This window comes from Lampris incognitus, chromosome 4 (assembly GCF_029633865.1).
Source record: "Lampris incognitus isolate fLamInc1 chromosome 4, fLamInc1.hap2, whole genome shotgun sequence".
NCBI classification, from domain to species: domain Eukaryota; kingdom Metazoa; phylum Chordata; class Actinopteri; order Lampriformes; family Lampridae; genus Lampris; species Lampris incognitus.
In genome coordinates, this window is record NC_079214.1 from 9,042,524 (window position 1) to 9,056,381 (window position 13,858).

Genomic DNA, 13,858 nt, shown 5'->3' on the forward strand with positions numbered 1-13,858 from the left:
AAAGACATGCATGTTATGGTTAATGCTGCTGTCTGTGCCCCTGAGCAAGGCAGTCGGAAAAACTACTGGAGTTGGTCCCCGGGCGCTGCAGCTGCCCACTGCTCCTATACAATAGGACGGTTCAATGCAGAGAACACATTCGTTGTAAGAATACAATGCCAAATAAAGTGGCTTTTTTCTGTAAACCGTTAGCATCACAGCTTGCTAATGGCTAATAAGCTAAGTAAGCCCGGCTTGTAACTAGCGTAAAGTATTTTATAAAACAAAACAGACTTTTAGAAAGACTGTTTTTTTTACTTGTGTTTTTATAGATTTATAGCTCTTATGTTTTTTGATATATTAAAAAAGCTTTATTCCTAAATTTCACAGGAAATTATGTAATCAAATAAGGGCTACCGGTTAAAGTCAAAGTATTTTTATCGCCTTCATTGTGCGGTGAGAAAAAAAGGGTAGGCGCCCTGTCGTCCTTAATACAGTAAAGCTGTAAAGACAGACTTAATAGTTTTTTTCCCTTCTATTTTTTCCTTCCAGCTTTGACTCATATAAACCTTGTGTATATATATATATATATATATACCTGTGGCCCCTTTCCCACACTATTCATCAATTCACGAATAAATGAAATATTTCTGGTAATCGATGTTTGCAGTACAGCAGGCAAATAAGGGGGGGGGGGTCACTGCTACTGGTACACATTTGTCTCTCGGGTATGCTGAACGTTGAGATAGGAGTAGTTTACGAGCCTCGTATGATGAGTGTTTTTGTTTTTCACGAGCTAAATCATGTTTATATTGCTTCTTTTTTTCCATTTACAGTGTTTCATTTCCATTTTTATATGGAACCATGGAATATATTTGAACATATAAGCCTTCTTGAGCACAGTCTCGCCAGAGCCCCTGGCATGAGAGAATACGCCAAGCCGGCCGTGCACCAGCAATAACCTTCACGGCTTCAATCTCTGCCGTGATGGCGCACAGGAAGCAAAGCCGAGGCCTTCCGTTTACACCACAGTTGAATATGGCGCGCACGAGCATGTTTTTCCGAAAGGATTCATGTGCGCCGTCAATTTGGGGGGGGGGGGGCAAGGGAAACTGGGGAAGAGTCCCAAAACCACTTCAGGTGTGTCTTATCGTAGTCAAATGAGCCAAGGATGTTTTGACTCCTGCAGGTTCGTCGTGTCTTAACTGGTTCAAATACCCGCCGGTGCACCTTTTGTTTAAACTCTCGCCAAAAGATTTCAGGCGACACTCAACAGACGAGGAATGTCAGTGTTTGCTGTAACTCTGCAGCATTCCGTCGACAAAAGGGAGATTAGCTTAACATACAGAACGGCCGTCGGAAATCCCCAACCCCGGCAAGTTTTTTTTGTCCGTGTTTTTTTTTTCTTTCTTCTTCTTCTTCTTCTTCTTCTTCTTCTTCTTCTTCTTCTTCTTCTTTTTTGTGCTGTTCTCTTACTCGTTTACACAGACGCACACACACATGCACAGATCTAAACACAGTATGCAAAGGCAACATTTTCAGGTCGGTCCGCTTAAAGCTTGAAGGTGGAGCAGGGGACCACATGCGTCCCAGGCATCGGTCTCACTGATCACGATCAACATAATAACCTCTTGACAGAGTAATTGCTGGAAGCTTTAATGGCCTTTGATGAGTTTGTCCCCTCTCACTTGCCATCTGTTTTGACCCCCCACCCTACCGCCACCGCCACCGCCACCACCCCCTTCACACAGCCCGGTGTACACACTTAGGCCTATACTCACCCACAACCCTTATGGCTTTAGTTTATCTAGCATCATACTGTGCAGTCCCGCTACCGGCCAGTGTTTCAGGCGTTGTAATTAAAAAAAAGGAACTTTTTTTCCATCTGTTAAGCTTCGGAGCTAAGAACTATCGGTGGGGTTCGTCCACATCGAGGGAACCAAAAGGAAATGCTTAACCTTATCATCGATAAAGCGCGGTGGAATTTGAGCTGTTTTCCACAGTGCCGATCAGTGCTTAAACCATTTGCCGGACGTGTAACTTCAATACTAAGCGAGTAACTTTAACGCCAGGGAAGTGTCCCCCCCGGCGGTTTACGGTCTCGGGTAGTTTATAAAGCGCGGGTTCGGGCTCCGACTGATGCAGGTAGATGGCCGCGCTACCCGGCCGCGCGGGCCCGCAGCCATCGAGGACCTCCGTCGTCGCCACCCGCGGGTTCAGCCGCTCGCACCACGCACCCACGGCACAAAACCTGTCAGTTTTGTGTGTGCTCACATCGTACCTTGAACTTTTGTGTAATGGAGAGAAATGCAAACCGGGTACCTCCACCCTTGCTATGGCAACGGACGCGACGAGGAAAGCGATCCTATACCCATGTATCTGTCTCCCTAATGGTCTGTCTGTTAGTGTAACAGGATCTGTAAAAACTCCCCTCAGTGACATTTTAGATCCCCCGCTGTAACTGACCTGGGCCGGGGAGTCACAAGTAGGATTTAGGTGAGTACTCTCTGCCTTCTCTCAGGTTCCTGGCCCCCTTTTCCTAATGAATCCAGCCAGAGAATGAACACCGACTCACGGCCCCTTGTTTTTCATATCTCCCGGCTCTGCCTGTTACTCCGTGCGAGTCGGTCGGTGTGGTGAAAGTTTCCCTAATATGCAAATGCCGTTTGCCGGAGTAAGGAGGATTGCTGTGTGAATGCTGCCGCCGTCCCTCTTTTGCTGCGGCGCAGGCGGTGAAAGTGGGATGTGTGTTACCTGGTCCTTCTGGGGAGAAAAGGTGTATTTAGGAATGCTGTTGGCCCGCTGCTAAACTGTCCTGCATTCTGCTGCCTTGGAGCTGCACTGTTGGACTGCACCACTCGGGCCACTCCTAACTCTCCTGTTCCCTCTGCTGGGAAAGGCAGATATTACACAGGCCGAATAGAGGCTATAACAGAGTACAGAACAACCTGTGAGCATCACTGGGGTGCTGGTCTCTCCATTCACAGAGACAGGAGCTTCGTGATGGGTTATTACTGCTGTGGGTAGGTGGTCTTCCGGGCTGCCTTCACGCCCGATTCTGGTCGACTCGCTGGGAGTTTTGCCGAGACCCCCCTCAGCATGACATAACCAGATGGGAATGACTCACTCCAACTTCAGTGGCAATCATTATTACAAATGCCAAACACATTATGGACAAGTCTTTCGGGGGAGTTTTGTTTCGTCTGTCCAGGGGCAGAAATAGCCGAATTTCTATTATAAGGAGAAACCGTCTGAATGACATTGGCGGCCTCGGTAAAGCTTGTTTTCCCTCCGTGTAAAGGCTCAAGGGTTTCGGTTGGCCTTGTAAATTAACCCATAAACTTACAGGATTGGATTTTTTTTTTGCAGTAAATATTTATTTTCAGCATTTTTTTTGTTTTATTTTTTTTTGTTGTTCTGTGCAGCCCTAACCCCTCAACCACGACAAGTTGGATATTTTCAGTCGGCAACAGTATACTGTTTGTTGGGTGTTGTAGGTAACACCGCAGGACTTTGATGACAACCGTTCAGGAATCGTATATTATGATAGTTATTTTTCCATTTAATAACAGCCCTGAACCTAACAGGCAGGCTTTAACGTGGTTTCACAGATGCGTCAAATGTGTCTGCATAGATTGCTGCCCCTTCTGCAGATGGTTATGAGCGTTTGTTTCTATTCCGCTTCCGGGGGGGGAAGATGGCGGCGCGAATTCACCTTTATGGCGGCCTCACCCAGTACCGTCCGTGCAGCGTCCTTGTCCACATCTGCACCTAGGTTTGTCTTGGTTTGCTGGCCGGGAGAGCCGGCGCTGGACCGGCTGGGGGAGCTTGGTCCGGTGCATCCTGTGGGCCCAGGGACCGCGGCCCTGCTCGGAGTTGTGCCCGAAGAGGTAACACTGAGGGCGGTCTGACAGGACGCGGAAACGGGGCAGGCTAAGCTAACTGCTGGTCCAGGCAGACCGGCAGTTCCGGTAACACCGAGGGCGGTCTGGCGGCGGCCACGCCCAGCCTCGACTGTGTTTTTAGTGTCGTTGTGTGGAGTGCGGGGAGGTGGGCTGAGGGTGTCTGGCTGGGAGAGCCGGCGTTGGGCGGGGTGAGGGAGCCCGGTCCGGTGCATCCTGGGGGCCCACGGACGACGACCCTGCCCGGAGCGTCGCCCAGAGAGGTAACACCGAGGGCGGTCTGACGGGGCGCGGAAGCGGGGCAGGCTAAGCTAACCGCTAGCCCATGCGGACCGGCGGTTCCGACTGCCGTCCTGGCTGGCGTTGGTTCTGCCGGACGGTGTTTTTTTTTATTTCTAGTTTGGATGTGTGTTAGTTTGGGTATGCGTGTTCTTGTAGTGTGGCTATGTGTTTTTGTCTTTGTGTTGCACTGCTGTGGGCTGTGGGACACGACAAAGTGATTCTGGTTCTGATTCTGTCACCCCGCCTGCGTGGCAGAAAGTACTGTGCAGTTGTTAGATGAGGATCAGGTGGGTACCATTCCAGGAATAACTGTGGGCTTCTTTTTTTTTTGTTGTTGTTGCAGTTTGCATCATCCAAGAATAGGCATTATCTGCCCTGTTTCGACCACAACTATGTTAAGGTGTGTTTGTGGAGGGGGTGCCGGGGGGGTGGTGGTGGTGGTGGTGGTGGTGGGGGGGGGATGTTGCGTTAAGAATACCACACCGCTCCCCACAGAACAGCGGCTCGTCTCTCAGCTGCCCCGCGTCTGCCGTTTGGACGGAGGCGAGACTTCCTTGCAGTTTGTGCGTTTCTGTTGTGTTTCCTTTCCCCCCCCGGTTTATATTGGATAGCACAACAGGCAGGTTCATTATGCGCGTGAGTCATCCCAGCAGCCCACACCCCCTCCCATCTGCTGCCGGGCGGGCTCTGGAAGGGAGAGGGGAACGCCATTGATCACTTCCCCCCTCACACATGCACGCACACACACCACCTTCCACGTCACTTATCGATCGAGGCGTTTAATGTTTTTGTGGGGAAATAGCAGACATTTCCTTCTGTGCCGTCTGCCGCCTGGCAGAAAGCAGCGTTCACCGACGGCACCGAGCAGCGCCGGGCCGAGATGAACGGCGTCGAGAACCTGATAGATGCAAATGTCACGTTCGCCATGTTTTCCTCTGCTTTTTTTATTTTTTTATTATTTTTTGTGTGGTTTTCTGGTGGAGGGGGTAATCCTCCTGCTCTCAGGAATATGTTGTTTGGGTAACATTCATAAAAAAAAAAAAAAGAATAAAAAAAAAATGGACCCAAGCTAATTATTACAATGATGGGAGGAGTGTGTTGCGCCGGCCTCGTCTTTTGCCTGGTCTTCGTTTGTTTTAATTACAACTCATTTAACGTAAATGGTAATGGAGCTCAAGCTCGTGAGCAAGACTGTTATTTTTTTTTTTTTGAATGGCTGTCGACAAGCCTCCCAGTTATTTCTGGGTGCAAATCAGGATCAAATTAAGATGATTTATTTATTTATTTGATGTAAATTTTACTTAATTCATTTATTTATTTATTTATTTTAAGTCTCAGCTACACATGATTCAAAATTCCCATCCAGATGTTGTTTCTTGGGCATCCGGGCGGCGTGGTGGTCTGTTCCGTGGCCTACCGACATGGGGGGTTGGCGGTTCGAGTCCCCGTGTTGCCTCCGGCTTGGTCGGTCGTCCCTACAGACACAACTGGCCGTGTTTGCGGGTGAGAAGCCGGATGTGGGTTTGTGTCCTGGTCGCTGCACTAGCGCCTCCTCTGGTCGGTCGGGGCACCTGTTCGGGGGGGGGGGGACTGGGGGTAATAGCGTGATCCCCCCACGCGCTAAGCCCCCCTGGTGAAACTCCTCACTGTCAGGTGAAAAGAAGCGGCTGGCGACCCCACATGTATCGGAGGAGGCATGTGGTAGTCTGCAGCCCTCCCCAGATCGGCAGAGGGGGTGGGGCAGAGATCGGGCCGGCTTGGAGGAGTGGGGTAATTGGCCGGATGCAATTGGGGAGAAAAAGGGGGGACCCCCCCCCCCCAAAAGTGTTTCTTTCTTACCTTCTGCCCCAGGAGCTGCCCCGGCTGCCCAGGCGAGAGAGACGGGTGAGGGTCAAGTCAACTGTATTTGTGTAGCCCGGTATCACAAATGACAAATTTGCCTCGGTGGGCTTTACAGCAACACAACACCCTGTCCTGAGACCCTCGGGTGAGGTGATGGATTGTTTTGTGTGCTGATAGCTGATTCAATGAGCCCGAATGGGAACAGAGTGAAACAGACTCGGTCGAAGATTAGCAAAGCTTAGATAAAATAAAAAAGACCGGCGCTAGCATTACAACACCATGAAGTGTGGCGTGACCAGTCTCCCGTTCTTAAAAGGCGAAGGATGTGCACACAGAGGCCGGGGAACACTCTTCATCAGATGAAGAGGATGGTCGGGGACGGTCATAATCTTCCCTCCTCTGACGTAGAGGGAAGCACGGGTTCCCGACGTTGGGATGCATTCATTCACTTACTTACCCGGCCAATTTAGTGGCTGAATGGTAAATGGACTGCATTTATAGATCGCTTTTCTAGGCTACCCACCACTCGCAGGGCTTTACAGTCTCACGTTCACCCATTCACACACACATTCACACACACATTCACAGACTGATGGAGGCTGCCATGCAGGGCGCCAACCTGCTCGTCAGGAGCTGTTCGGGGTTCAGTGTCTTCCTCAAGGACACTTTGACATGCTGTCTGGAGGAGCTGGGGATCGAACCAGCAACCTTCTGATTACTAGACCTTCCTCCTAGGCTCTACCTCCTGAGCCATGCCGCCCCGCTGAAATAAATATTCCACATCTGAGTTCAAACATTGAGACTATGACCAATGTTGTTGCATCTCATCCGTTCACATGGTAGATACCAGTTAGCATGACAAATCTAGGGTAAATGTAGGGTAAATGGAGGGTAAATGGAGGGTAAATATAGGGTAAATGGAGGGTAAATATAGGGTAAATGGAGGGTAAATGTAGGATAAATGAAGGGTAAATGTAGGGTAGGAGCTCCTAAAAAAGAGAGAGAGAGAGAAAGTGCATAGCTGACAGCGTGAAACAGACACTGTTGGGGAACTGCTGATAATTTACTGTTTCTTGTATATCTTGATTATTTGTATTCCAAGAAATTGCACACAAGCTACAAAAGTGAGGGCGTCCGGGTGGCGTGGCGGTCTGTTCCGTTGCCTACCAACACAGGGATCGCCAGTTCGAATCTCCGTGTTACCTCCCGCTTGGTCGGGCATCCCCACAGACACAATTGGCCGTGTCTGCGGGTGGGAAGCCGGATGTGGGTATGTGTCCTGGTCGCTGCACTTGCGCCTCCTCTGGTCGGTTGCGGTGCCTGTTTGGGGAGGAGGGAACTGGGGGTAATAGCCTGATCCTCCCACATGCTACGTCCCCCTGGTGAAACTCCTCACTGTCAGGTGAAACGAAGCGGCTGGCGACTCCACATGTGTGGGAGGAGGCCTGTGGTAGTCTGCAGCCCTCCCCGGAGCGGCAGAGCGGGTGGAGCAGAGACCGGGACAGCTCGGAAGAGTGGGGTAATTGGCCGGATACAGTTGGGGAGAAAAAAATGAGGAAAAACCCAAAATAAAAAACTGTGCAAAGCTCAAGGTTGTTGGAGAACGTTTTATATGAGAAAGTAATTTCATTTTAGGGCATTTAATGGGTTGATGTATTTTGTGTGAAATGTCCCTTTAATTGCAGCATAATGTGACATTTTATAAACAAACAGATTTTGGAGTGAAATTATCAGGCTTCTGTTACCCATTATGATCGACTCTGCCCATTATGAAATTGTCAGCAAAACAAACTGGTGTGCATATTTTTCTCCCCCCCCCCCCCAAACATTAACTGACTCCAACAAAGTTTGCCTGCAACGAGCTTCATAACCCTTCTGGTAACCGTGAAGACATGAAATCCCACCAGGGTCTGATCTGTCGTGCTGTGGATACTCACACGCTGACTAATCACAGACAAAGTGGTGTAGACTTAAGTTTTACTTTCTTCTTTCTTTTTTTTTTTACAGTGACATTTACTCATGTAACTGTCGTAACTGTGAAATCTTGGCGGACAGGACTGTGAGCACTGGGGCTCGATCGTTGCCCGGCCCGAACTGCAGGCTGAGCTGAGAAAAACATTTCTGAGCAGGCAAGGTTGATGACTCACATCGGCTTAAGGCTGTCAGTGTGTAATTGTGTTGTGTGCACGCGTGTTTGTGTTACAAGATGCTACAAGATGTACCCTCAGCTCAGAGTTACTGAAGGGTGTGCATATGCAACACTTGCAGAAACAAAGAAAAACTGTTTCCTGTTTTCATTCCGAAGCTTCACCCTCCCCCGTGGTGGGGACTGACATAAGGATGTGCCATAGAAGAAGAACGCACCATTGCAAGGAAATGCCAATATTCGTTAGTGCAACCTAATTTTGGAGAATTACTTTAAACTGCGTACGAATCTTAGCACACTCTTTATTTCTATAGTTTAATTGGTATAATTTAGATATTCTAGGAATTTACCTCAATATGTGCCATTGCCATTTAGGGTAAAATGGTTCCAAATGTTGACGATCCTCTGCAGAAACCTGCGGCTGCCAGGTGAAAAAAAAGTGTCTGGTGACTCCACATGTATGGAAGGACCCCCACGGCTAGTCTCTGCCCTTCCCAGCCACCGGAGGGGTCGTGCAGTGGTAGCACCACAGGAGAAGAAGGAAATTCTCATCTCATCTCATCTTCAGCTGTTTCTCCGGGGTCGGGTCGCGGTGGCAGCAGACTAAGTAGGGCACTCCAGATGTCCTTCTCCCCAGCAACGCCCTCCAGCTCCTCCTGGGGGATCCCAAGGCGTTCCCAGGCCAGATTGGACATGTAGTCTGTCCGGCGAGTTCTGGGTCTACCCCGGGGTCTCCTCCCATTTAGACATGTCCAGAAAACCTCCAAAGGAGGCATCCTAATCAGATGCCCGAACCACTTCAACTGGCTCCTTTCGATGCGAAGGAGCAGCGGCTCTACTCCGAGCTCCCTCCGGATATCCGAGCTCCTCACCCTATCTCTAAGGCTGAGCCCAGACACCCTATGGAGGAAACTCATTTCAGCCGCTTGTATCCGTGATCTCACCCTTTCAGTCACTACCCAAAGCTCATGACCATAGGTGAGGGTTGGAACGAAGATTGACTGGTAAATTGAGAGCTTTGCCTTGCGGCTCAGCTCCTTCTTCACCACAACGGTCTGGTACAACGTCCGCATTACTGCTGATGCTGCACCAATCCACCTGTCAATCTCCCGCTCCATCCTACCCTTGCTCGTGAACAAGACCCCGAGATACTTGAACTCCTTCACTTGAGGCAACAACTCATCCCCAACCCGGAGGGAGCAATCCACCATTTTCCAGTAGAGGCCATGGTTGGATGTACCAAATTGATATGTAAAAAGGGAAAACGAATCTTTGATTTTGTGAGTTGATTTCGCTTAAAAACCAACTCAAAGTCAGTGAAGACTGTCATGTTATACTTCATGGAACGAAAAAGTAAATTGTTTTTTAATTAGAGCCATCGTTTGAAATGACTCCACCATCTCAGCTGGCTGAAAAATTATACAAAACAAGATCACAATTTTGCTTCGAGTATCAAAAGTATCAAGTCGTTGTCTTCCTTCCTGTTCAGTTTTGCAGTTTTGTTGACTTGGGGAAAGTAATAAGAATATTAATAAGTCAAACTTATATAGCGCTTTTCTAACGCTCAAAGTCGCCTTACAGTAAATGGCGGTGAAACAAACGGCACTGTGGATGTTGGTTTTCTGTAGGGGTTTACTCCCGTAGCCTGTTCCTCCCCCCCCCCCAAGGTAGCCACTAGGCAGTGGCACTATTTAACCCATAGCCGGGGGCTGGTACGGAGCATAGGGGGACGTCCACACACCAGTGGGCCTGCGTACCGCACGTCTAGGGGCCGGACCTCTTCCGAGTCCCTTGTAGTTCAGCCAGGGTCCAAGGTGTACCCAGTTACTGTGTGTCGCCATGAGGAGGCGCTACATAGGGCTTGCTGTTGGAGAGGCTGTGTACTGGCAGGGAGAGACTTACGTGCTCGGCTGTCCTGTTCACATTTCTGCTAGCCAGCGGTGAAGGTTGAGAGTGAGACGTGACAGGCACAGAACACTACACCAACACACTAGACGCATCGCAACAACCCCACTTCTTACACAAGAATGTCAGACAATTAGTCCCAAGTAGCGTCTATATTTGCTGTTTTGTTTTAATTTCTGCCTCTGAATTCAAACCCCTGTCTAAACTCATCAATGACTGGTGGACAGAGTACCCAGCCGCAATACTAATTTGTCCACAATAAAGAGACAGTTTTGAGTCAAACTGCATATTGAGTAATACTGTGGTCATATTGATATAACCTTTGCATGCAGGTCATCCTTGATATGACATTTGGAGGTGGGGGCCATGCCAAAGCAATTCTGGACAGCACTAATGATGTCACGATCCTGGCCCTGGACCGCGATCCAACCGCATTCTCTTTGGCTCATCAGCTGGCCAAGGAGCACAAGTAAGTGACTTATTAAGAAAGTATTTTTTCAGTCAATACAAACCAATTTTTGGGCACGGTGGAGCAGTGGTTAGCGCGGTCACCTCACAGCAAGAAGGTCCTGGGTTCGAGCCCCAGGGTAGTCCAACCTTGGGGGTCGTCCCGGTTCATCCTCTGTGTGGAGTTTCCTCCGAGGGCTCCGGTTTCCTCCCACAGTCCAAAGACATGCAGGTCAGGCGAATCGGCCGTACTAAATTATCCCTAGGTATGAATGTGTGTGTGTGTGTTGGCCTTGTGTGATGGCGTGGCGGCCTGTCCAGGGTGTCTCCCCGCCTGCCGCCCAATGACTGCTGGGATAGGCTCCAGCATCCCCGCGACCCTGAGAGCAGGATAAGCGGTTCGGATAATGGATGGATGTATGGACAACCAATTTCAGTTAAGCTACAATCTGACCTGCAGAAGACGGTCATTTCTCTACATTGCACTGGAGTGATTTATATATATTTCCTTAGATTTCATTAAACCTTGTCTGTGCCTGGTCGAATGCTCCTAACTCCTAACTGAGGTGCAGCCTTCTAATCAAACTATCCGTTCGGAGCCCTTCCCTTCGTCTTAACTTAAAGCTTATCTGGCCCCCCCACGCATAGCTGGTGGGCCCGGCATGCCATTTATCAGCGCGAGGGCCCACGGCTGCAGTGTGAGGGAGATGTTGCCTCCCACAGAGGATCCATCAGGTTGTGGTGGGGGTGGGTTGGGGGGGGGGTAGGTAGAGAGAGGAGAAGCCCGCCGTTAAGAAGTTAAGAGGCGGAGAGAAAGAGGAAAGAAAAAGCGAGAACATTAAAGCGTTGGCGCGAAAGTGCAGGGAGACACCGGGACACAGTGTCTAATAAGGGAGAGAGGAAGCGTGTGTGTTTGTGCGTTCGTGTGCGATCGAACGAGCGAGGGAGGATGAAAATTAGATGCTCCTAAGACCACGGCGTGGGTAGGATTCCTTTTACGTAGATTCTGGGGAAACCTCTCTCAAGGGAATCTGCCAGAGAAATGCGTCTGTGAGAAGGGCAAAGAATGGAGAGAGCGAGAGAGAGCGAGAGAGAGAGAGAGAGAGGGAGAGAGAGAGAGCGAGAGAGAGAGAGAGAGGGAGAGAGGGAGAGAGAGAGGGAGAGAGAGAGAATCAGAACACAGTACTCTGTCAGTAGCAATATACCCCTGCTCTAAACCCTTCCACGCCCACTCGTGATGCAAGTTGAGAGAAGCAGGAGAAATCTAGCAATTAGCCAATATTATTGGGAGCCTGAATAAAAGACCCCGGCAGCCTACGCAGTGCATTCACACAACAGGGTTGGAGATATTTCTCTACCTTGCTTGCCCCCCCCCTCCTCCCCTCCCCTCCCCTCCCCTCCACCCATGTCTTATGGAAAGCAAAACCTTGGTACACACCGCGGAGAAACGGTCTAAAACGCCTCCTGGTTTGTAGAAAGAGGAATTCTCCGTCATTTGATAATTCAAGTAACGGTTCTGAACAATTAGATTAAGAACGCAGCCGACGGTTCTCTGAATGAGTTGGCATTGCCTCGTGATGAGGGACCATTTTTCAACGTGGCAACGTGCTGCGTAGTCATGATATTGTTTTCTTCCCGTCGCTCAATGCAGCACTTAGGAACGGAGACACGCCATCACGAACTGACAAGGCGGGGGTGCGTTCTGAGGAAACACTGCGGGCGTGATGTTGGGGGGCTGCTATGTCCGTGTAGGAATATAGAAATGAGGTGGGGGTTGGGCATGTCCTGAGATGTTTTTGATTCATATTCAAACCTAAAATACTTGGGAGTGCATCACCTGCTCGCAAACGGAGCAAGAAGAATCGGAAGTGAACCTGGTAGTCTTTGAGGGAGAGTGAAGTGCTTATCTATGAGCCCGGCATGTAAATTGAGGACTGTGAGAGAGCCTCACATCAGGAATCAGGTACATTTATTCGTCATGAAATTAGATTAAATATGGCTTCCCCCCAGCCCACAGCAGTGCAACACAAAGACAAAAACACATATCCAAACTACAAGGACACATAGTATATCCAAATTACAAAAAAACTACCAAAACACATATAGACAACATATATATATATATATATATAAAAAGCTCATTGTCCAAGCGAGCACACGCCAGGATGATTGTCAGAACTGCCGGTCTGCATGGGCTAGCAGTTAATTTAGCCTGCCCCGTTTCTGTGTCCTGTCAGACCACCCTCGGTGTTTCCTCCTCGGGTGCGGCTCTGAGCAGGGCCGTGGTCCCTGGGCCCACAGACACAGCACACCAGGCTCCCCCAGCCAATCCAGCACCAGCTCTCCCAGCCAGACACCTTCAACACACCTCCCCGACACCAAAAACACAGTCAAGGCCAGGCGAGGCTGCCCCCAGACCGCCCTCGGTGTTATCGGAGCTGCCGGTCTGCATGGGCTAGCAGTTAGCTTAGTCTGCCCCGCTTCCACGTCCTGTCAGAACGCCCCTGTCAGACCGGGCGCAGCTCCAGGCAGGGCCATTGTTCCTGGACCCACAAGAACAGCAGAAGACCAGGTTCCCTCAGCCGATCCAACGCCAGCTCTCCCAGCCAGACACCTTTGACACACCTCCCCGCACTCCACACGACGACACCAAAAACACAGTCAATGCCAGGCAAGGCCTCCCCCAGACCGCCCTCGGTGTTATCGGAGCTGCCAATCTGCATGGGCTAGCAGTTAGCTTAGCCTGCCCCACTTCCGTGTCCTGTCAGACCGCCCTTGGTGTTTCCTCTGCAGGCACAGCTCTGGGCAGGGCCGTGGTCCCTGGACCCACAGGATGCAGCAGGCCAAGCTCTCCCAGCCGATCCAGCACCAGCTCTCCCAGCCATCAAACGAAGACACAAACTAAGATGCAGACGTAGACAAACACACTGCATGGACGGTAGTGGGTGAGGCCGCCGCAAACGGGAATTCGCACAGCCGTCTCCCCACACCTGAAGCAGAAACACATCACATCATGGTGATTTGTGTTTTCTGCCCATTGATATTTGTAAATGTCTACATTCACCACACAGTTAAACAATCCATACACTGAGACATGAACTGACACACAAGGTGTGCACATTTATCACATGTACACCTTGTCTACCACAAACTGTCACCTTCCTCATCGTTATGGTAAGGCAGGTTGCAGAAGAGTCGCTCATGAATAACAACATCTAATCCTTAAGCTTTAAAACAAGAAAATATACGTGCAGTTTGGGCTGCTTGTAGTAAAAAAGCATACCTTCCAACACCCAACAGTCACTTTCCGTTGTCAGATTTTTATTAGGTATTGACCAGACATTTAACAGACCAC

The 13,858-nt window shown here is 49.8% G+C and overlaps 1 protein-coding gene across 1 annotated transcript in view; it reads left to right on the forward strand.

Annotated features, from left to right (window-relative positions):
- Window positions 1-13,858, forward strand: part of mettl15 (methyltransferase 15, mitochondrial 12S rRNA N4-cytidine) — a 110,790-nt gene that overhangs the window by 54,977 nt on the left and 41,955 nt on the right. The window contains exon 3 of the mRNA XM_056279096.1: window positions 10,389-10,525. Coding sequence (XP_056135071.1) covers window positions 10,389-10,525 — 137 coding nt within the window. The remainder of the gene's footprint in view (window positions 1-10,388; window positions 10,526-13,858) is intronic.